Source organism: Pteronotus mesoamericanus, unplaced genomic scaffold (assembly GCF_021234165.1).
Source record: "Pteronotus mesoamericanus isolate MK-2021 breed Mesoamerican mustached bat unplaced genomic scaffold, CSHL_Meso_final contig_27, whole genome shotgun sequence".
Lineage (NCBI taxonomy): Eukaryota > Metazoa > Chordata > Mammalia > Chiroptera > Mormoopidae > Pteronotus > Pteronotus mesoamericanus.
In genome coordinates, this window is record NW_026555115.1 from 26490888 (window position 1) to 26515233 (window position 24346).

Below are 24346 nucleotides of genomic sequence, written 5' to 3' on the forward strand. Positions count from 1 at the left end.
AGCTCCTAGTGAGTTCAAGTCACCCTGTTCCATACTCTCTCTTCTCAGGATGATGAAGAGCCCCCAGCTTTGCCCCCCAGGACTCTGGAAGGCCTCCAGGTGGTGGAAGAACCAGTGTATGAAGCAGAGCCAGAGCCTGAGCCTGAGCCTGAGAATGACTATGAGGATGTTGGAGAGATGGACAGACATGAGAAAGATGATGAACCAGAAGGGGACTATGAGGATGTGCTAGAGCCTGAGAATCCCTCTTTTCCCTCCTCTCTGGCTGGTGAGTGGTCAAGAGAGAATCAGCTCCTTAATTTGGTCAGGTCTGCAGGGGGAAGGGAGGGGCGGGTGGTAAGAAGAATTGTCCCATTACCCATAAGAATCTGTTTGTTTTCCTTCTCTCTTTTGGTGAGACCATGTTTATATTTTTCACGATGCAGGAGCATCAGGCCGTCCGGCTGGGGCTGGGATCTCAGCTGTAGCCCTGTATGATTACCAAGGAGGTAGGTTGGGAGTGGCTTGAGGGGTCTGGTGTCTGAAGGCCCTTGAAACAAAAGCAGGGGATAAATTCTGAGGGTCAGGGAAGGGTCCAGGCTTGGCATGAAGAAGACCAGGCCTATTTCCCTTTCTGAGGTTTAGAGTGGGCACAGGGATGGAGGGATTCCTGTCTGACCATCCTAATTCCAGTCAATTTCCTCTCCAGAGGGAAGCGATGAGATTTCCTTTGATCCAGATGACATCATCACTGACATTGAGATGGTGGATGAGGGCTGGTGGCGGGGACGTTGCCATGGCCACTTTGGACTCTTCCCTGCAAATTATGTCAACCTTCTCCAGTAAATGGCCCTCACTGTATTCTGCACTGTGACTTCCCATGTCCAAAGTGGCTCTGCCTCCACCTTTCCCAACATGCTTCAAGAGTCTAATAGGATTTCATAAGTTGGCTGAAGTTCTAGATAGACTTCTCTCCCCCTCTGCATTAGGGCTGGGGGCAGAGACAGCACGAGGAAGGAGGTCTCCTTCAGTGTCCTCACTATCCTCTGTGAGCTTGTAGACATTTATCTTGTTGTCCCGCCTCCTTCCCCATGAGTGTTACCTCTATCACCCCAAGCTCTTCATTCTGCTTTCGTGAGCTCTGAGCTTCCCGGTTTGCTTACTGGGGAAAGTACGTCTGGATTGCCTGATTTGCCTGGTTGTGCTTTTGTTTACTTTCCTTCCCTCCAGAGATATCTTTTCTCTGCTTGGTCTTAAAATTGGAAATAAAGTGGGACTATGTTTCACCTTTAGGCTGAGGTAAATAGTGCTTTTTGTGCAGCCTGTAATGGCCTTGGCTCTCATGGCTCCAATTCTCCTTCCCACTTTCAAGCATATCCAGAAGACTCCCTTTTACCACTGCCCATTCCCCTCTGCTCTGGAGGCCTAGTACTGGGCCTTTTTTTAAGGCTGTACTTAAATCTAGTCCAAAACAGATCAGCCTGGGGAATGGTGGTAAGGTCGGGGAATAGGAGGCCAGGTAGTGTCAACTTCTGTTGGCTTCCCCAGTTGTGAGAGACCAGCCACCTTCTGCCTTGGAGTAATGACAACACTCTTTCAGGATGTGATGATTCTTGAGGAAGAAGCATAAATTAGGGATTAAGAAGGAGGAAAAGGGAGATTTGGCAATAACAACAACAAAAAAAGACGAAAGCTAAAGTAACACAGCCTCTGATGAAGTGGTAAGAGGATTTAGGCAGAGAGAGTGTCCTCTACTCAAGAAAGCCCAGGCTTTTTTTGTAGTTAGCTGGATGACCAAAATTGATGGCCAAGTAAGAGGGTACATGGAAGAAGCTCATGAAGCTTCTGTGTGATTTCAGGGTTGAGGCTGACAGGAAATAAGGTGAGGACACGTGGACAGCCAGTGATGGGCAAAAAACAAATCACCTGGCAAAGCACAGGGATGAAAGACAAGGAGAGGGCAGAGCATGGTGGGGTTATCCTAGCCCAGGCCATTGGGCTCACTAAGGCCCAAGATAGAAAATCCTAGGCAAAAATCAAAACAAAGTCAAAATCAAAGTCAGTTTGTTGGTGTAGGAAATGCTTTGTTGGTAAGAAGTCTGTGCTGTAACCAGTATCTGAAGTTGGGTCCAGCTTTCAAAGATGAAGAAGATGGTGGGAGCAAGGATTGGTGACTGAGTTCCATAGATGCTCCAGGACTTCCTAAAATTTTGAACTGCCCATGTGTCCAGAGCACTGTGCCCCTGTCTTGTTCCTTGGCTTTTCTCTAAGACACATAATCCTTTGTTTCCACAATGACATTTATGCCAGTGGATCACAAATCTGTTTCTTGACCTAACTTACAAGATTTTCTCAATTAGCCTTTAAGAGTGCAAAGCAGCTTATATTTCTGCTTATAGAGATGTTAGGATTTCCAGCATACAGACGTAAAGTTCACAGATATTCACAATCTCATTCCTCACTTCAGTTTTATTTGACATCACACATAGATCAGAATTTTACAGTAGTTTTCTTGCTACATTTCCAAGGCCCACCTTGCTTTTCACATTTCCCTTTATTTTAAGACAGAAACTTCTTTTCTAGATTCCTATGCTATTAAGGCAACAGTCCTACAGACCTCACCCTCCAAGTTCAGCTGATTTCTACTCTGAACCAGTTACCTTGGTGATGATACTCACAGACATCTCTCCATCCTGGGAACACAGTCCCTTTTCATTCCTCTCAGGGTTTCTCCGTCTGAGGCCATGCCTGTCTTGCCTCTGTTAGATAATGTTTGCTACTCATGCTGCTCAGTACAGCCTTAACTCACTAACCAAATCATCTTCTAATTCAGTCTTTGTAAAACAGTTTCCTTTTGCTCTAACTGCCCTCTCACCACAAAATGTGCTTGTTTCGGTAGACCGGTGGATACACTGCAGCACCCTGCTTTCTGCAACATATACTATTACATATCTTATAACATGTGTTTGGTGATGTCGATTGATTCAGTGTTGCTCTGAAGGCAGCAACAGAGAAAGCACAGTGCAGCTGGAGTGTGCAGCCCACAGAGCAGTGTGGCACTCTCCTGATGGCTCTCTTGTTCCTGGCCTGCCCCTCCCACCTGACTGGCAGGGGGCAGCCCTCTGCTCTCCACCTTTCCCTGTACTTGTCACCCATGTAACAGTAGCCTCTAATTCTCACCTCCCTTGGCCTATCTCTCTCCCCTTTCTCCCTCTCTCTCCTTTTTTTCCTAATAAAATAAGAAACCCAGAATTGACTTTAGGAGGTTTCTTTCTCCATATAGGAAGGACTAGGTCCAAAACACATGAAACTGATACCTGGAGAATTCTATCTTTTTTCCCACTTCAGGGTTTGTTTCCAGTTATTTATCTTCACTGAATAAAATCTTAGCTCACACTCTAGTTATATTTTTAGAAAATGGTGCCTTATATACAAATGTGAAATATAAACCAAAAAAGGATGAGGAAAAATAGTTACACTACTGAAGAGTACCAAGTGGCACATTGTAATGAAAAGGTGAGCAGATTTCTGTTCTGGGACTTGCCCAAGTTCCTTCTTGACTCTTCTCAGAGGTGTCATCCACTTCCTCTACACCAGCTTTGGACCATGTTCAGAGAGAGATTCAGGCAATAACAAGCATCCAGATCAACTGGAGTCATTTTGTTGTTGCTGTTGGCTAAATTCTTTGTTATCTACTTCTCCACAATGCCTAGCCTCCTTTTCCCTTCTTTCTCAAGTGCTTGTGGACTGCTAGGACTGCTTAGAAAATGACATAATTAAACGAGAGAGATGTAAACATAAGATGGCTAGCTTAACTTTCCTGACTTCAGCTACACGTAGAGAGAGCCGAAAGGATAGGCTTTTGCATTTGACTGAAGGGCACGAAGCCATACCAAACAAATCAGCTCCATCTGGTTCCAACTTAAAACCACCATGTGTCTCAAACCTATTTCATAAATAAAGAAGAGCTGATGAAATTGTTACCATTGTAGATAACTACGTGGGAGAGAAGATTTTGCTGTACTAAAAAGCTGATCCTAACTTAACTGCCATTGGTATGTCATCTTTTAGGGCAGGGGTTCTCAACCAGGAGTGATTCATAGGATAATTAACAGTGTCTGGAGACATTTTTGGTTGTTACAGCTGTGGGGGTACTACTGGCATCTACGACTAGAGGCTAGGGATGCTATGAAATATACTGTAATACATAGGACAGTCCCTCATGACAAAGAATTATTTGGTGCACAATGGTAGCAGTTCCCAAAAACCCTGCTTTAGGGAAAGGGGAAGTCAGTTTCTGTTATTAATTTTTCTATTACTTTTGTTCTCATGAGTATTTGCTGTTTGTTACCCAAAACTAGCAGTGTCACCAATTTTTGACAGACTGAGGGCATGACCAGTTACAGGGAGGAGCCATTATAGGGACCCATTATGTTCCCATGACTTCCTTCCCAAGATCTCCCATGGGCTACGCAAGTGGTATCCAGGACCTGGTGACCAGTGCCACAGGACCTGCGGTGCATGCTGGTGCTGGGCTATGTCTGTGTTCTCCCTAATTCAGACCTAAAGTATAATTTTCAGTGGAAATGAACAGTAACTCTTAAGTCACTATGAAAATGTAAGCTTGAGGTTTTTTGACCTTATTTTCTTTAAGAATATAGTATCTCTTTTGGACTCCTTAATTTTCAAGGTTGTTCTATATGTTGCCAAGACTCTCTACAACAAACTCTGTGACCTTATTTCTGCCTTTCATCCTTTGGTTTGTGGTGTCCTCAAGGATGCTGTGCTTAGCCAAGGTCTCTATTCTGTCAGGCTGTGTTTGGATATCTGGGCTTAGGGGAAGCGGGGCAATGAAAAACAGCCCTGGACTTGAAAGTCAAGACAGCCCCAGTTCTAGAACCTTCAAACTGTGTGCCCTGCACCATGGTAGACTGGGCATTGTCTGCCCCACAAATTTGAACATGCTTGTAAACTGGACATGCCCCCATCCCATAAAAACACAGGCTAATGCTGCTTATGGAATTCACTGCTTTCTCATCTCTTACGAAACTGGGCTTATCTTCCTCAATGACCTCAAGTTACCTATTTTCTCTTTAGGCTAATCTATTTCAGAAATAAAAAAGGAAAAAGGAAAAGAAATAAGTCATCAATACAGTACTATAGCAATTATACAAGGCAGGGCTTAGGAAGTTCTTAGACTTTGTACAACTTCTCAGGTTTTAGAGGATATTGCATGTTCTAGTACACTTAGATAAGCATATATGCAGTTTTCAGGGGGAAGTCCCCCAAAACATACTCTGTCCTACTTTCAGTAACTCTGAGGAAGAACTCAAGAACAGTGGTATCGGACTCTTTACTTGGCTTGTCTTCCCTGTGGTCTAGCTCGAAAGGTGGCAACTAAGCTCTCTTGGGCCTGCTCATGGGGCTGACACATGCTGGTCAAAAGAATTGGGTCAGTCTTGTGCTCCACAACGTTGAAAGGACAGGTCTTCAGGTGCTCAGACATGGAGGTAACGTCATTGAATTCCCAGTTGTTGATTTTAGAGAAGAGGCTGCTGAATTGCCAGATCTGTTGGGAAAGATGGAAGTTCAAAAGTGAACATTGGGGCAGTGCCCTCAGGCTAGCTTTATTTGAACAGTGTAAGGAAATGTCTTGATGTTTTCTGTTCTTAGCTTCCAGAGAGTGGTTAGTGGCTGCTGCAGACATTTTGTTAGTTTCTTCTCTAGCACCCAATTCCTAATTCCCACTTCCAATAGATAATCTTCCTAGCCAGCCATGCAGTTGTGTTGGAGTGACTGATACTACTCTGCATATTGAACCCTCCCCACCACCGCTACCACCACACACACACACACACACCGGTTCTAGAATAGACGCATGGTTCAAATCAGGACAATTAGTTTCAATGACTCTAATCCAGAACATTTTTTTTTTTTGAGATATCAAGAAGCAGATTTTCTTTTCCCCTCTGTACTTGAACTGCAAGTACAAGATGTACTTGGGAAACTGCAGTTTCAGGTGTGACTGGTAGCTACCAGGAACCACCAAGGAGCACTATCTTTTACAATGGAGCTGCTATTGAGGAATTCGGGATAAAAAATTGAAAGAAAAACATCATTTGGGGGCATTTTCTTGAGCTGTCAGATCAGGCCTTTACCTGAAGCTATTCCCTTTGGACTTTTTGGATATTTGGGTCCAATAAATTCTCTTTATTGTTTATGCCACTTTAAGTTGGTTTTCTGTTGCTTGAAACTAAATGTATTGCTACATATAAGAAATCTTAGAAGAAAAATCTTAGAGGAAATCCAGTACTAGGAGTCTGGTACTCAAACACCCTCTGGCTTTTCCACCTAGGATGTGGTGGCAAAGTCACTAGTTTTAAAATCTGGCTATGAGAGTAGGCATAACCTGATATCCCTTCAATATGACCACTTGACCCTCAGTTTCTTGTCATTGATCATATGTAAGTAAAATGTTTCCTGGGATCTTAGAACAATTTCCCTTTTTACTTTAAAGAGCGTTTTTAAATCCAGAAAGAGTATTTACTTGGAGTTAAAGGACTCTCTGACTAATTTCTCTCTTTTTTGTTCTGCAAAGAAATTAACATATCCCAAATTATATTAAACAGTGAGCAGCAATCACTGAGTTGGGAACAAACATGAGCCAAAAAATAATGGAATTTCTAGTATATAAATGAAATTATTTGCATCTGATTTTACAGAGGAAGATACTATGCAATTCTAGACTATACAATTCCTGAATGGCAGGGGCTTAGTCTCATTCATGCTTATCCTTAGCACATAGTTGGTTGGCAGTCAGTGTTTATTTAACGTCTGGATGTATGCATGGATACATGAGAGAGAATCTCAATGATTCTTTGAAGAAGACTGCTCAGGAAGTAAATAATAGTAAATATACAAGATGTTTTAGACATAAATAATAAAAACAGATGTAAACAACTCTAACTCCCCAATGCCAGTTTGCACACACTCGCATACTGGGAAGAAACTCAACTGTAATGGAATTATTGACCTCAGTGGGCACATAAATTTATAGTGCATATTACCAACATATTTACAAAAAGAAAGGGTGCTAAGGGCACTTTGGATATGCTGAATTAGAAGCCTCACTGCTGTATGGTACAAGGTGAAAGAAGTTATAATACAGTTAAGTAAGTATAAACTGGCTGGGAAAAAGAAATACATTTGAAAAAAAAAAACTTTACAGCAGAGTTTTTTTTGAAAAAATTAATAGGGGAAGTCAGTGAACCAAGTTATTTTAGAATTTCAAAATTCCTTTAACGAAGGCAAAAACTTAAAAAAAATTAGTTGATGTGGGACTACAGGGAATTTATTGGCATATGTGTCAGTCAGGGTCCATGCAGGAAACAGATGGCACACTCAGGGGTAATTTGAAGAGAATTTTAAAAAGGAGTGATATACAAATTGTGGACAAGATTTAGGAAAGCCACAAGATATAGGGCAGTACCTGGGCTAGTACCAATCTAGAGTATTACTGCCCTAGGCTTGAAAGGGAAGAAGGGAGGTCATTGGACCTGAATGAGTCATTGTGTGGAGAGAACCACCTGATATAGCCACCTTCAGTGGAGGGACACAGCCACTGCCAAGAGTCATGGAGGGAGAATACATGCAGGGAGGAAGCTAGAAGAACAGAAATGTCAACTTTACTCTTCTCCCTTTCTCCCATCTCCTGTTGATACAGTCCCATTAGGTAGCCTAATCAGAAGCCGGAAGGCAAGGAAGCCAGCTGAGGCAGTCTGTAGACATCAGCACCCTGGCGGACAGGTTATGTTGGAGAAGGCTGGAGAATGGATTATGTGAGCAAACAGAAGATATCCAGCACACATACATAGAGATAAACAGGCACCGACATTTGTTTTGCCATTAATATGTTTATAGGTCTGTCTTCTCTACAAGACTGACCTTCTTGTGCTCAAGAATTATGACTTATTTCCAGGAACCTAGTACAATCCCAGTGCATAGCTGAGTGCTTGGAACATATAAAGCTCTTAAATATTTGTTGAATGAATGAATAAATTAATGAGTGTTTACTCGCCTTCCTGTGAACTCTCCAGGAGGTGCCTCCATGGGAATACCTCTTCTTCTTCCATTGCAGGAGGACCATCCCTCTCTCCTGTAACAAAGTGGCACAGATATTCCTCATCAGCACAGACACCTGGGAGAGCTGGGAAAGGCTGATGCTGTCCAAGAACCCAGCAATGTACTGCAAAACCTCCAAGGGCAAGCTGGTTAGAGAACTCTGGCTTTTTCCTCCATGGCCTGAGAGATAGTTGTTCTTCCTTCCCTCATTCAGCTCTGATGCAACCTCTGGCTTGATGGCAAAGGTCTCGAGCTCTTGACTATAGATCACTTTTGCCTTTTGTCCCGGGGGACGGAAGTGGTTTTGAATAAATGTACATCCCAAGTAGGCAAGGGGGCACCGATGCTGGAACCAGCCATCGAGACATGACTGAATGTCTGTGTGGACATTTTTGAAATGCAGAGGGAATTCATCCCTCCTGAAGAATTTGTTGCAAGTGAAAGTGAAGGCAGAGCTACTCTTGTTGTGTCTCCTGGTCACACACTCACTGTGGAGTTCCACATGGAGCCCCTCTGGGTTGGAAGTGGTTAGGTCAGCCAGCACTGTTGCAGAGGAAAACTGTTCTGGCTCAAAACTATATGTCTGAGTAGCAAAATCCATGAACAGCCCATCAATGCTCCTGGATTCAGAGATGACATGACCTTTGAGTTCTCTTTCCAAAGCACACAGGAGGGTGGTCTTGATGAGATCTGATTTGGGCAGGTCCTCCACAGTGATCCCTAAATCTGAAGTGTCTACTGCTTTGTGTTCACTTGGCTTACAACTCAACATGGCATCACCAATGCGAGCCCGCTTCCCACAGTAGCTCACAGGAACTTTGAAGGTGTAAACGGTCTTCACTTCCTGAGCCTCAAGGTTGCCATAAACAAAGTCCTTTTCCTTAGGTGTACAAGCAGGCATTTGACCAAAGTGAATTAGCATCCTCCCATTGTGCACCAGATACATATTATAGTCCTTCACATCCACAGCTGTTTTCAGTCTTTCCAGGACACCATCCTGCCAAGGGGCAAGCCCTGTTGTTTCCACAGCTGCATGACAGCCCTGCTGTTTCTGGTTTTCCTGTGATTCTTTCCCTTTAGCAGTGTCCTCTCCCACCACATTATTGCCGTTGGAAATCTGTTCTTTCCCTTGGCCATCACTGTTATTCTCACAGCTCGCTGATGAGTTTGTTAAAGCAGAGGCTGCGTTCTCTTTGCTGAAAATATTTTCCCACTTGCTAAACTTGGACAGGTCCATCCCTTCTTTGGTTTTGGCCAAGACCTCACGTTCTTCTTGACTCAGCTCTGCCATCTCTCCTTTAGTGGCTGACAGAGAGCTATGTGGTAGTAAACCAGTGTTTGCTCCACCGACCGCTCCCGCCATTTCTTCCCAACTGGCTTCTCCATTCAGAGTAGGTTCCTCCTTGGTGGGCTTTCTAGTTTCTGGGAAAAGTTCTACCATTTTCAAGGATTTGAAAAGGACCTTCTGGTCCTGGAGGGCTAGGGCTGTGTCCAAACATTCCTCATTGGGGGTCTCTTTCATGATATTCTCATGAAGGGTTGTTTCAGAGTCCACATTTGGCCAGCGGTTCCACTCCATGGAGCAGCAGACCACGCTGGCGGGGCACACTTGCAGATGCTTGGCCAGCTTGTGGCGGGACATGGAAAGCGGGCAGCCATATTCAGAGTTGAGGCACGGAACCTGCTCTAAAGGGCACAGGAGCTCATGCTCTGCCTCTTTGCACATGTGGAAGGTGGCACCACAGGATAAGTGGCAGTTTATCACCATGCAGGAGACATTGGGCTCCACAGGAACATGGCAGTGACGGTTGAAGCATCTCTCGCAATGTCTGTGCTGCCCAGGTGGAGGCCTGCGTGCCCTGCCCTGGAGACACCAAAGACAAAGGGAAAGAGAAAACAAATGAGTGCTGGGTCAGAAGCTCTATGTGTGTCTGTGACTGTGTTTTAATTGACTTATTTCCTGTTTGTGCATGTTCCTTATAGGAGACTTGGAAAATATAGACAACCATAGAGAAAAAAGCCCCAAATCACTCATAATCCCACAATCCAGATATAATAACTATAATGCACTTTTATGTATTTTCTTAGTTTATTTCATGTATGTAGTAGAGGTGTTTAGAAGAGGGGGAAAATGATGCTAAATGTAATGAAGTTCAATGTTGACAACTGTTATTTTTAAGTTGTGGATTATGAGTGATTCATATTACACAGTTAATACTATGAATACAATTTTGCATCCTTCTTTTTAATTCGCTATTATAACACGAGACTAGGCTGTCATATTAATTATTCTCTACAAACGTCCTTCATAATGGCAGTGTAGCATTCCAGAATGAAAGTGCTATCATTCATTTAACCAACTACCACTAGCAGACATGCTGGGAGGGCAGGGGCCATGTCTGCTTTGTTCACATGTGCATCCCTTGCACCTGCCATTGTAGGTAATAATATACCAAATGAAGAAATTGTTAGCCATTTAGGTTATTGCTGCATTTTTTGCTTTTTTTGTTTTGTTTTTAAAGTTTTACTAAAAATCTTTGCTCATAAGTATTTCTCAGGTCTCTGCTATTTCCCTACTCTGTGTCCGTTTCTTCCGGGCTCTGCTCTAGCAACCCTGGTTTGGCCAAAAGACAATAAATATCATCAAGCCACAAGGACAAGTCTACCAGCTGCTTAGGTTACAGGCTAAATGAAGCCAGACCTGGACCCCTAATTTGTAAAGATCCAAGAAGAACTTGGTACTTACCATAGCTTCCTAATTTCTTCTTGCTTTATAATGCTAAGGGAAAATATGAATATGAATGATTAGTAAGAAAAGTATTTTGTTTATCTATATTAACAGGGGCCAAAGAGACTTCATATACTGTCTCTAATTTAATTCCTCCCACCATCCTGGAGGTATCATTGACCCATTTTACAGTCAAGAAAATGGAAACCAGAGAAGTTAAATAACGTGTTCAAATTTCTATAGCAGCAATCAAGTCCCAACCCAGGCCATCCTAGCCTATGCTCTTTTCACTGACCCTTCCTGCCCTCTGATGGGACCTCTTACCAACTATGGAATGTGTAACATGCTTCTTATAACTTTTCTCCATCATCTACGAACAATTATCCTGACATTTCCCCCCAAACACCACCACATACACAAACATCTGGTCCAAGTTACCCTTGTAACTAGCCTTCTCTCCCACTGGGTCTTCATGTCCACTTAAAAAAGTCTGATATCCAGCTTAGTCTATGCAGTGTACAAGTGTCTGAAATATCTATCATATGTCATTCACTCTGGTGTATTCAGCTGTGCCATGGCTAGAGCAGGGGCATAACCCATAAGGCCCCAGGAGCAGGCTAAATGGGGGCTCTGGCAAGCATAAGAGAAGATGCCCTGCCTTCAGGGGAATGTAGCTTTTTGGCTCTGGTCAGTTGATCCCATGTGGTATGTGTTGCCAGATCTTCTGATTTTCCCAGAGAAACTGGGGGTGCGATTTGTGAGTGGTGGTATACTGCAGTAGTTATTAGGCAGATAACATAGGATTCCACCCTAGCACTACAAGTCAGTAGCTGTGAAACTTTAGGATAGTTACTTAACCCCTTTGTTCATCAGTTTTCCATCTGTAAAGGGAGAATAGTAATAGTACCTACCTAATGGTAGGAGCAAATGAGTTAACTGCAGTACCTGAAACTCTTAGAAGAGTACTTGTCTCATAGGAAGTCATCTATATATGTTTGCTATTATAAGTATTTTATATTTCATTATATTGCAAAATATTTTATTATATAATATATCAAGATAAAAATTCTTGGAATTTTGAATGTTGGCAACTAATTTTTTCTTTAAAAAAACCCTCAATTTGGGCCAAGGAAAAACATATATGCACCCTATATAGCACCTGTAGTTGCCAGTTTGCAATGCCTGGCCTAGAGAATTTGTAACACAATTTCAGCACTGTGTTAGTCTGGGAAGAATTTGGCACCCAAAAGTCAGAAGATGCAGTATTTAAAATTTTATTTTAATTTACTTTAGGGTTTGCCAATTCATAGTGAATTCTCCTTCAACTTAAAATTTTTTTTAATATACATAAAAGGATAAAGAATATATACAATAAACACTCAAATATACTCTACGTAGATTCAATAATTGTTAACATTGGACACTTTTGCTTTTTCCCTCTCTCTCTCTCCACGCACACAAATTTACACATTTTTGGCTGAAACTCTTGAAAATAAACTGCTGATATTACCTCTAAGTATTTCAACATGTATTTTCTAAGAATAATGACATTTTATTTTATAATTACAATAACACTATCTTACCTAAGAAAACTTAAAATAATTTTCTAATATCATATAACATGTTATCTATATTCAAATTTCTCCAAATCTCTCCCAAATGTCATATATGTTTTTTAAATTTGTGAACCAGGATCCCTTTAATGTCAATTTATTACATTTGGTTGGTAAGTGGATTTTGTCTGTTTTTTAGAGAGGAAAATCACTTTCCCTTTCTTTCTTTTTTTAAATTTAATTTTATAGTTGGTGTTTTTAGCCTGAATATTTCCTGAATTCAGGAAAGCCCCCCTCAACGTTTCTTTTTCAGAAGGTACAGACTTGAACTTCAATGAAAATTACATTCTGGGTCACTTATATATTCATTTGTTCATCCATTCCTTTAACAAGCATTTGTTGATTACATACTATGTGCCAGTAAGTGAGTATGAGGGTCACCTGGACTGCTTGTTAAAGTGGTTGTTAAACACTATTGTTCATTAGAATCAGCTATGATGCTTGTGAATACATGTGATGTTTCTGATGCACTGTTCAATGTGGTACCCACCAGCCACATGTGGCTATTTAAATTTAAATTAATCAAAATTACCATGTTGTTTTAACTGCTGAGGCTTTATAATGGATTTAAATTTTTTAATATTTTATAATGGATCTTGATATTTAAAATAAATAAATAAATAAATCTGCATTTAAGAAAGAAAGAAAGTCCTACCTCTTGTGACAACATGGATGAAACTGGAAAATGTTATGCTAAGTGAAATAAGCCAGTCAATGAAAGACAAATACCTTATGGTCTCACCTATAAGTGGAATCTATTTAACAAAATAAACCAACGAACAAAATAAACCAAAGGCATGGAAACATGGAGCAGACTGAAAGTGACCAGAAGGGATGGGGAAGAAGGACAATGGTGGAATGAAGGAGAAGGGACTAGACAAAGAACATGTATGAATGACCCATGGACATGGACAACAGAGTGGGAATTGACTTTGGGAGCTGGGAGTGGGGTGGGATGGGTGGAAGAGGGCAAGGGGTAAAATTGAGACAAGAGTAATAGAATAAACATGACTTAAAAATAAAGATAAACAAATTAATCAAAATTAAATATAATTGGTAGTTTAGTTTTTCAGGTATACTAGCTACATTTCGAGTGCTCAATAGTCACATATGGTTGGTAGATACTCTATTAGACAACACAGAATACAACATTACCATTTTCAGAGAATATTCTATAACAACATTGCTATAGATGTGGGCTACAGCCCTGATCTGATTGAGAGATATCCTGGAACTTAAATTCTTAACACATTCCCCATCTGATTCTTATGGACTGGGGCTCCTGGGGGTGAAGAAAGATCCTGTCAGAATGTTCTATACCCCTAACAGTCAGCCTGAATCAGAGGGCAGATGAGAAGCTGCAAGCCAGAATGGGATGAGGTCCCAATAGAAGATAAATCAAGGTGTTAAATAAAGCCAGAGAGGAAGTTAAGCAGAGTGAAGGGCTGTGATGGTTGAACTGAAATGGAGCAGAATAAGACTGGGCAGAGGATATCTTTTGGGGTCAAAGGTCTAGCTATTGGATCTTTTAAAATACAATTTAACATCCAGACCACTCCTGGGGGTAAATGTCTATTGTGGACTTATTGTGGGAATTTATAAATTCTAGGCTAAAGCATCTGGAATTATTTGGTACTTAATAAGGAGCCATTTAACACTGTAATAGGTATGTCAACTAGTAATAGTGGAGGGATAGAGTGGGAGGACATAGAGTTGGAAACTATGATGTAGAGAATGTGAGGGAAGCTTGGATGAGAAAGACTGATGAGAGTAGAAATAGGTAAGATGAGGCAGATAGGAAGCATTAAAAGGGAAAATCAACTAACACTCTTGTTTCTGACTGGACATGGGGGAAAAAAGAGGAATCAAAGTTGATGCTGAGATTTTGAACAGAGAAGAGAGAATAGAGGGTATAATTCTGAGAAAAATAGAATTCTAAGGATGAAATTGTTTGGAGGGGGGGGAGATGGATCCAGCAAGTTTAATACAAGTGTTAGAATGTGGAGATACAGATTTGAGAATTATCCACTTATAAATGAGAGAGGAAGTTATAACTGGGGAAGTAACACAAACAGAAATCTAAGACTTGAAGTACATAATTAAGCTTAACCATTTTGGGGACAATAGGAAGAAACAGGGCCTGAGAAAGAGAGACCAGAGAGTTAAAAGAGTCAACACTATGTGACCCAGATGTAAAAAAAGAAAGGGTGAGCCACAGCCTCAGATGCTACCATGAAGTTAAGAACAATGATGACAATGTAAAGTTCTTGCTAGAACAAATGTGGCACTTCAGCTGTGCTGTGGGACCCTTGGCCATTCTAAATGCAGTGTTTGCTGGGAGCGGAAGGGAAAGCCATTAAGCACTCCAGTGTTGGCAGGTCCTGTGCTCTGGCTGGGAAAGCATCACCATCTGTTTTCTATTCATAAAATATATGAATTAATAAAGATGGAGTCTGGATGAGTCAGAGTCCCCTACTGGTTTTTCGGCAGCAAAGAAGAGGCAGATCACAAATGGAATAAGGCTGTGTGAAAAAAGCTACCAGCACGAGAAATGTCCAACTTTGTATATGCCTGCCTGGTTCTGTCACAAAGTTAATCCCAGTCTCTGGGAACGGAAAAGCAGGTGTGGCTACTTCTATGTTACACATGTGTAGTGAGAACCCTGCCCCAGTAGCAGAGATTTGTCTGGTGGCAGTGGTGATGAGCTTGAAGCGCACTCATTTCTTATCCTTCAGCGCTATAAAGTATGATCCTTAAGAACAGTGTTATTGAAGCAGGAACCAATTGTGGTGGAGACTTATTGCTCTCTATCTATTTGAAGTTACCATATTTTGCCATGTATAATGTGCACTTTTTTGCCCAAATTCCTGAGGGAAAAATAAGGATGTGCATTATACCTGGGTATAATGATTACATACCATAGATATAATAATCCCCTGTATAATGTACACAAAACGTGGGCGCACAGCAAAATACAGTATTTGAAAATGTCCCTTTAAGAGAAAAGAAAAAACAAAGCATGCAGATAACAAAGATGCTACTGTTTTTTTTAATGCTGCTATTTAAAGATCTTCTGGCAGGCTCTGGAACTACACCAAATAAGTGACTTTGAGAGAGGACATGTATTGAGCAAAATGACACAGCGAGTAGAGAGGACTCTGGAGAAATTTTACAGGTATATATAGAAAGGTAAATACAGCCTAAGGACATAAAAAATCATATATAAACATTTTGTTGTATATCTGGGGGAAATTTTTCTCACTGGGATAAAGGACAGTCCAAAATCCTTGATAGTCTAATTATTGCGGGGTAAGTACAATGACAAATGGCCCTGGTTTGCCTGGGGCTCTCCTGGTTTTATCACTGTAAGTCTCAGGTCCTAGCATGCCTCTCAGCTAATTGATCACCTTATTTGAAGCCAATTGCTGTTGCCCCAAATTGATCGCATTAGATATACTATTGGTTGTCTTGGGAGATATGATGCCCTGTTCTACTCACCTCTGTTTTGGTGCAGAGACTGGATCCTTATCCTCTGTGGGTTTGTCTGATTTTCCTAAATTTAGTGATATCTCTGCATGTTAGAAGTCATGAGAAAGAGAAACAAGATTTTAGTGCCTAACATGTGCTTTTATGTAACATCTCATTTAATCCATACAATGACCATATGAGGAAGGTATTACCATTTCTAGTTTACAGACAAGGATTCTGAGGCACAATAAAAACAAAAAACAAAAGGAAACCCAAAACAAAACAACTCCCCCCCTAAAAAACCCTAAGTTTATCTGGCTTCAAATTCTGTACTCTTTGCTAGATCACACTGTGTTCCTAGGAGACCCACAGAGGCATTATGTGGCCCATCCCATAATATGGGAGTAAGCAAGCCCATGAGTAGAGTTTATCAGGGGGAGAGCCACCCTCCTCCAGTTAGGACACAGAGGGGCATCTACATGTATAATCTTTCCAAATTATAGAGAAGCCAGATACTTTTCATTAGGAAGCACCCTGTGATGACTTTTTTGGGGGTTCTCCTCTGGACCATGGCCATACTGTGCCCCATCTGAAAAGAGGAAATAAGAAAATTGTCTAAGTCCCGTGGTTCTACATTTCAAGGACAATAAATGTGAAAGTGAAATTTTGAGGGTTAAAAAACTGCCCTACAATATGGACTCTGAAATTTAAAATGAGACACTAAAGCACATAAATTATCAAAACTGTTCATTGTGGAAAAGTTGACAAAATTCTATGCCTACAACAACATACGGTTATCCAGGTGCCATTTCCTCCTACAGTTTATGGTCAACTTCTGCTCATCTTTAAATTCTTGCTTCCTGTCTGAAAAGTCAAGGCATACCCTCCTCTTAAAAATCAATTTCAATCAAGTCTATGGCAAAAACACTGTCCCCAAAATGTTTCAAAATTCTCCTATCTAGATGAGACAGTAGCCAATAAAATTTAGACTTAAGTAGTTCAAAGATCTACACAGAACTAGATTTTGCTCGTTGTACTGGATGCAGTTTGAGTGGAATGTGAGTAGTTGAAAGTTGAAAGGCCAAGATGGAGGCATAGATAGATACACTTTGCCTCCTTGCACAACCAAAAGAAGGACAACAACAAATTTAAAAACGAAATATAACCAGAACTGCCAGAAAATCAAACTGAATGGAAGTCCAACAACCAAGGAGTTAAAGAGAAAATATTCATTCAGACTGTTAGGAGGTGCAGAGACAGGCAGCCAGGACAGACAGGCAGAGGGGATACACAGCAAGGTGGCAGCTGGATGACTAGGTAGGTGAGACTGTGTGGGGCAGTCACACATTTGCATTTGGATAAACCAGGAGGAACAACAGGGGAGCAAGACAAACCATGCAACCCAGGGTTCCAGCATGGGAAAAGAAAGCCTCAGAACCTCTGGCTGTAGAAACCTGTGGGGGTGTGGCCACAGGAGAAACTCCTAGCCTCTCTGGAGTGTTCCTTGGAGAGACTCACAGGGTCCTAGAATGTACACAAACCCACACACCTGAGAGTCAGCACCAAAAGGGCCAAATTTGCTGGTGGGTAGGAGGGAAAGTGACTGGAAGCCAGCCGAGAGCTAAGCAAGCAGCATTCTTCCGGCTTGGACCCCTCCCCTACACACAGCATCGCAACGCAGTGACCTGGGTTGCCCCACCCTGGCAAATAACTAAGGCTCCTCCCTTTAAAACATAACAACAGTGCTGAGACAAAGAAATATGACCCGAATGAAAGGACAGATCAAAGCTTCAAAAATAGAACTGAGCGATGAACAGATAGCTGACCTATCAGATGCACAGTTTAAAACACTAGTAATCAGGATGCTCACAGAAATGGTTGTGAATGGTTGAAAATGGAGGAAAAAGTGAAATAAAGAAAAATATCCAGGGAACTGACAGTAAAGGGAAGGAAAGCAGGACTCAAATCAATGATTGGGAGCAGAAGGAAGAGATAAACTTTCAACCAGAACAGAATGAAGAAACAAGAATTCAAAAAAAAAAAAATTGAAGAGAGGCTTAGGAACCTCTGGGACTACTTTAAACATTTCAATATCCAAATCATAGGGGAGCCAGAAGGAGAAGAAGAGCAAGACATCGAAAACTTACTTGAAAAAATAATGAAGGAGAACTTCCCCGATCTGGCGAAGGAAATAGACTTCCAGGAGACCCAGGAAGCTCAGAGAGTCCCAAAGAAGTTGGACCCAAGGAAGCACACACCCAGACACATCATAATTACATTACCCAAGATTAAAGATGAGGAGAGAATCTTAGAAGCAGCAAGAGAAAAGGAGACAGTTCCCTACAAAGGAGTGCCCATAAGACTATCAGCTGATTTGTCCAAAGAAACCTTGCAGGCAAGAAGGGGCTGGCAAGAAGTATTCAAAGTCATGAAAGACAAGGATCTACATCTAAGATTACTGTCTCCAGCAAAGCTATCATTTAGAATGGAAGGGCAGATAAAGTGCTTCCCAGATAAGGTCAAGTTGAAGGAGTTCATCATCACAAAGCCCTTATTACATGAAACATTAAAGGAACTTTACTAAGAAAAAGAAGATCAAAACTATGAACACTAAGGTGACAACAAACTCACAGCTATCAACAACTGATCCTAAAAACAAAAACAAAAACAAAGCAAGCCAACAGCTAGAATGGGAACAGAATCACAGAAATGGAGATCAAATGGAGGGTTATCAGCAGGGAGGGGGAGAGGGGAAAATGGGGGAAAAGATACAGGGAATAAGCAGCATAATTGGTAGGTACAAAATAGACAGGGGGAGGTTAAGAATAGTATAGGAAGTGGAGCCAAAGAACTTATATGTATGACCCATGGACATGAACTAAGCTGTGGGGGTGCAGTGGAGGGGTGGAATGCTGTTGGGAGGGGGATGCAGGGTAGAGGGGAATAAAGGGAGGAAAAAATGGGACAACTGTAATAGCATAATCAATAAAGTAGACTTTAAAAAATAAAAATTAGCACAGAAAAAAAAAATGAAAAAAGGACCTGGTACATGAGTTTGAGGGATGGATGGTTCTTTTAAGAAATAGGAAAGTATTTAGAACCTCGTCAGCCAGAAGAAACTTTATTTGAAGTAGGCTGTGGTGCTAGGTGGACCATTCAGAAAGCAGGAAGTTAATAAGTAAATGTAAGTCAGCTAAAATAGTGGTCCTTACAGTGTATAGTCAAACTAACAGCATCAGCATTACCTGAGAACTTGTCAGAAATATAGATTCTTGGGCCCTCCTGAATCAGACTTATTGACTCCATCTGATTCTGTTGTAAGCTCAATTAGAGAACTACTAAGCTAGAAAATGCTAGATACTATTCACCTAATCAAAAAGGAACTACTGCTCAGTTAGGTGGGAAGGCCTTTGAGAAATATCTGAAAAGGCAGTGGGCATTTCTATCCATTTTTTCCATTTCCACTACCACTGCCTGGTCTGAGCACCATTGTCTTTCATCTAGTCTGGTGCAATAGCCTGACAATCAGTTTCACTCCTCCCATCTTGTGCCCTGGAATCTATATTCACCAGCATAGAGAGTGATTTTAACAACTTTTAGTACTAGGTTATTATTCCCACTTAAAGATCTCTAGTGGGTCTCCATCATGAGGAATAAACTCCAAGGTCCTTATCTTGGCTCACAAAGCCCAGTGTCTCTTGCTTGCCTCTTTTATTTTTTTCTCTTACCCTGGAGCACATGGCTCAAGCCTGTTGCTTAATCCTCTGTAGGGGCTTTCTACTTGATCTTTCTGCCAAGATTCTTCCCTTGCTCTATATTTGTGTTATGGGCTCTTTCTTGCCATTTAAATTTCAGTTTACACATTACCTCTACAAAGAGGCCTTATGTGAAGGCTCCAATTTAAAAGCAAATAAAGGAACCCTCTCATATATTAGCTAAGTAATTTTTGAGAACTTATTTAATCTCCCTAAAACTAATTTATTCATCTATAAAGTATGGCTCATCATAACCCATAAGGGTGTGTAAGGATCAAATGAGATAAAATAGGGAAAGTGTCTAACATACGACTCATTCATTTGTTAGTCATTCCTCTGTTAGGGAGGCCATTCTCATGGTCCTCTTCCTTGTCCAGGCCTTTCTTTCTTTCCATTGTATCGCTTCCACCGCTCTTGGCTGGCCTTTCAATTTTCAGTTCTCCCTCATTCAAATGTATCTTATATACCACTGCCAGTTTAATACTCGTAAAAAAAAAAAAAATCTTACCTTACTCCTCTAAAAATGTGAGTTCCCCCAAGTCTCTTCCCCTTTTTGGCCCCTGGTAATCAACACAAAGCATTTATTTCTTAGGAATTCAAATAGTACTGCATCAGCCAAGAATGCCATTTAGATGCCACAAAGGCAAGAGGAGGGCATTTTTTCCCCCTAGATTCAAGTTTGTAATTTAATTGTTTGCCTACATTATGTTGCTCATTACAAAAACAAAATAAAAAAAAAAGGAAGGTATCAACTGAGGCTCCACTTCTCTCTTGTCAATTGGTTGTGGGAGTCAGTACAACCTGAGAGAAGTGTTGCTGTGAGAGTGTGAGTGGGGTAGAGATCCTGATGGAGCCATGGATGGAGCAGACGTAATCTGAGCAGGAGAATGATTTCCTGCAGTAAAAGGAGCTCTGAGTGGAATATCAACAGAGCCCAGAGAGCAAAGGCGAATGACCTCAAGGAATGTGTAAAATGGTTGCTGAGGGATGGAGAGTGAGTATAGCTGACACAGCTCCCAGGACTCAATTAGCATTTACTGAATAGGATTAAATTGAATGAAATTGAATAGAACCCAAAAGAAGGCAGCATTTTGAAAGAGGAACGTCTTTCAAAGATAGCAATTTGAAACAAATTTAGGAGGAACGTATAACGATGACAGATGTATGCTAATTTGGGGCTTTTTTTTTAAGTAGGAAAAAGAAATGCTTTCAAGTTTATTAGGTTAATATAGACTTAACTGAATGGAAAAGACTTCAGAGAACTCAGGTTATCCATAGACACTCTGAAATGCTGCCAGAACTGTTTTCAGGGGTTGTGGTACTTGTTCTAAGTCCTACAGACATAAATCAGTAACCTGAATTAGGCGTATAACCAGAAAGCCTCTATGTGCATAGGAATCACTTGAGCAATCTTTTTAAAGATTCTGATCTGGTAGGTCTGGGGTGGGGCCTGACAGTCTTTTCATATAATAAGTTCTAGACAATTCTGATGGTTTAAGGAACTCATTTTGAAAGAAAAGGGTCTAATTTAACCCCCTCATTTCCTACAAGAGCAACTGAGGCCCAGACAAATAAAGTGTCTTACCCATACTCTTTACCTTGATGTTTTATTGAGAGATTCTGTAGAAACCAGTGTCACATTGAGCTACCTGTGCAGTGGTGGTCAAGGGCATGTGGGCAACTTAGATGGTACCAAGGACAAATAGGACAGAGCCTGGAAAAATGAGGAAGAGGTGGTGACTAAGTGTTGCTCGCCAAGAAAGTCATGAGAAGGCATATGGCAGGTATATTTAAATCACTGACTCAAGCAAAAAGAGAATGGGATTACCAGATAATAGTTTTAACATTCTTTACTATAATTTTAAAGTTATAGCTGATGTCACAGAGATATTTTTAGGCAAAGGGCCCTCCTCTCAGCACCCCTCACATGATGTCAGTGACTAACTATTTTGCCTCTTCATGGCAATAATTATTTATTCCTGAGCTCTAACTCCAGTGGAAGTGACATCAGAAGTTAAAGATCAGAGATATTCTTTAAATTTTAACCTATTAACCAGTCCATTAATTAGTTACTTTAATTATACATTGTGTACCTGTTTCCTCACTATGGAGGTATTTAATTCTAGGGAAAGAAAATGTATAAAGTTAAATATTAAAGTAATCCCCTCTTTGCTTCTTGAGATTTTAACATAACCAGTTGGCTGAAGATAATTCCCACCTCTGTTCCATACTCTCAGGCTTCAGGGCTATGATTCCAGCACTTTCTCTATACCCTAAAAACATAACCATCCTCCTCCAAATCTATTCAACCTCACCATCTGCAGTTCTCCACCTATGCTAGAAATCTCTCTACCTTTAAACTTTCGACTTATTTCATTAGCTAGTAAATTCTCATATCTGCTGCTTATATGACTAGTATCAGTATTTTAAATTACCATTTGTTTTGTATTGACCAAGAATGAATTACCTAGGGCTCACTATAAATCAACGTGTCTTTTTGGTTACTCCCAAGCCAACACTCCCCAGTCTTGCTAGGAGAGCACCCAAGCATACACGTTGAAGATCTTGGTGCCTTGGATACCCGGGCAAGACAAAATGCAGTTATGCATTTATACATAGTGCATTTAATGGTGCCTAACAAACAGGCATACTCATAACCCAGACATCCATAGCACAGTTATAGGATGTGCCTGGAGGTTACAGAGGCAGGAAGGCAGGAACCAGGTGTTAATATCTGGGTAGACCTCCTTTAACTTGGCATTGATGGCTTTAGCCTGTGTACTTCAGAGTGTACAGAATCACTTTTTGTTGCATAAGCCACTTCCCAGGATGTCCTTAGTTGAACTCTAAGCTATATAATACCAAAGCAAGGCTCAGAGGAAACAAGAAAATAAACACTGCTCCCTTATCTCTGCCAATTCTGTGCAGTTATTCCAAAACCTAGAAATAATCTAGCTACATTTTAAAGCTTCCAATACAGTAATTATCATTAATAATTTTATGTTTGTCCCTCTGGATGTGCAAGTTACAACTCTATAATAATTTATGGTTTGTGTGCAAAAGTCTGTATAAGTTTTGCAACTTGTAAAATACTTTCACTTCTATTCCTTAGATGCATTTTGGATGCAAGAGCTCTGGGGTATAGAGTCATATCTAGGGAGTATTGTTAGGGAAAAACGTGTTTTAAACTCTGCAGGCAAAGTTTAAATAGTATATGCAGTCAATACAATGTGGCACATTAACTGGTAAGTGACACAAGGGATGGAATTTAAACCACATGAGAATGACTTGCAGTTAATATAGCAAATACTGATAGGCATAAAGATCACAGCATTTGGACTTTAAAATTAGAAATACTGGGTTTAGTCTTCCATCTATTTCCTCACCACCTCCTTTCCTCAAGCCTGCAACCCCTCATCAATCACTCTGGTTGATTACAGAAGGAAGAAACTCAACTGTCAGAAAGCAGGTAATCTCTTCTTGCTCTAAGATTTTAGATTTCAAAACAGGAATTTACATACGGCTGAGTTTTCTTCTTAGCGCGAACACCACTACCTTGCCCCCAGCATATGTAATTAATTTGCTTAACAATCCTCTTGCTCAGAGCGAAAAGGTGATGTGCAGCTCAGCCTCCGTCTCCATGTTCGGCACTCCAAAATCTCCTTGGTGCACCTGCTCAAGTCTGAAAAGCTTACCTTAACAGCATGTGCTGAGTCAGCATCTGCTGCACCTGCGTCCCAGATTGTGAGCAAGCAGCTTGCAGGAAGCGGCTGAAGGTGTATCAACTGCCCAGAGCAGAGTTGTGTTGAGGAGGCAGAGAAAGGAGAGAAAACTTCAACAGGAATAGTTCAAGTGTTTCGAGGTTAAAAATAAAACTATATCACAAGGGTCAATGTGACCAGGCTCAGCTTACTGATTTTTTCTTTCTCCTGTATTTATCAACACTCAGCCTCCACTGGAGTGGCATTTAGCAGGGAAAGCCGGAAGGGAAGTGAGGTTTTATATCAATGGGTTTTCTTTCCCTTGAGGAAGGAGAAAATCCTTTTAAGAAGGATCATTTTCAAGGCTGGAGCAGCCTCCTGGACTCCTGTGCATGCAGTGGGAAGATCCAGCTGTGCTCATCTTAGCTGGTGGAGCTTTCAGGCTGTCGCTCTAATTATAACCATGCTTTTCACCTAAATCCACAACTTGCTGAAGCAGCAAATTGTGCAAATGACATGCGGTCTTGTTTCTCTTTCTCCTATTTCTTGTCATGTCAAGACAGTAACTGGCCTCCCTTGGTCCTCTTCGTTCCCAGGTGGCTGGAAAAGGGAGAGTTTGTAACTCATAAGTCAGGCATCGAGCAAGTCCAGTGTTAAGAGAATTAGAAGTTGTATGAGGCTTAGCTATAGCTTAATTCAACTCCCTCTTTTTTACAGATGAGGAGACTGAGGGTTAGAGAGTGTAAATTGCCCAGGGTCACACAACTTGCAAGAGCCGGAGGAAAGACATTTATTCTTACTCCCAGTTTGGTGCTCTTATTTATCTCATCCTTCTCAAAGGAACACACTCAACTACTTTTTGGGGAAAGAAAATATATAATCCTGGCTTCTCTAATTTCTAGGTACAGTTGACCCCTCATCTGTGCTTTCTCTTTCTGTGGTTTCAGTTATCTGTGGTCAACTGTGGTCCAAAATATTAAA

The 24346-nt window shown here is 41.1% G+C and overlaps 2 protein-coding genes and 1 long non-coding RNA gene across 5 annotated transcripts in view; 1 reads left to right on the forward strand and 2 right to left on the reverse strand.

Moving 5' to 3' along the window:
• Window positions 1-2104, forward strand: part of HCLS1 (hematopoietic cell-specific Lyn substrate 1) — a 30237-nt gene extending 28133 nt beyond the window's left edge. For all 3 annotated transcript variants that reach the window (XM_054575235.1, XM_054575238.1, XM_054575236.1), the window contains exons 12-14: window positions 49-268; window positions 426-488; window positions 689-2104. In XM_054575235.1, the coding sequence (XP_054431210.1) occupies window positions 49-268; window positions 426-488; window positions 689-825 (420 nt within the window). In that variant the 3' untranslated portion in view covers window positions 826-2104. The remainder of the gene's footprint in view (window positions 1-48; window positions 269-425; window positions 489-688) is intronic.
• Window positions 2105-2416: 312 nt separating this feature from the next.
• FBXO40 (F-box protein 40) lies at window positions 2417-10881 on the reverse strand. Its single transcript, XM_054575234.1, has 3 exons — window positions 10847-10881; window positions 8057-9964; window positions 2417-5548 (listed from the first exon to the last, which is right to left on the reverse strand). The coding sequence occupies exons 1-3, from the start codon at window positions 10847-10849 to the stop codon at window positions 5333-5335; spliced, it is 2127 nt and encodes a 708-aa protein (XP_054431209.1). The 5' UTR covers window positions 10850-10881; the 3' UTR covers window positions 2417-5332.
• Window positions 10882-14562: 3681 nt separating this feature from the next.
• LOC129071848 (uncharacterized) lies at window positions 14563-23861 on the reverse strand. Its single transcript, XR_008529289.1, has 4 exons — window positions 23360-23861; window positions 21250-21378; window positions 20173-20224; window positions 14563-16012 (listed from the first exon to the last, which is right to left on the reverse strand). It is a non-coding gene; the product is annotated as an uncharacterized LOC129071848 (long non-coding RNA).
• Window positions 23862-24346: the final 485 nt, after the last annotated feature.

Coding starts and splice junctions, on each gene's coding strand:
- FBXO40 (XM_054575234.1), bottom strand. Junction 5,549..8,056: donor CCTGGAGAGTTCACAGGAAG/GCGAGTAAACAC, acceptor CTTTCCCAACAG/ATCTGGCAATTCAGCAGCCT.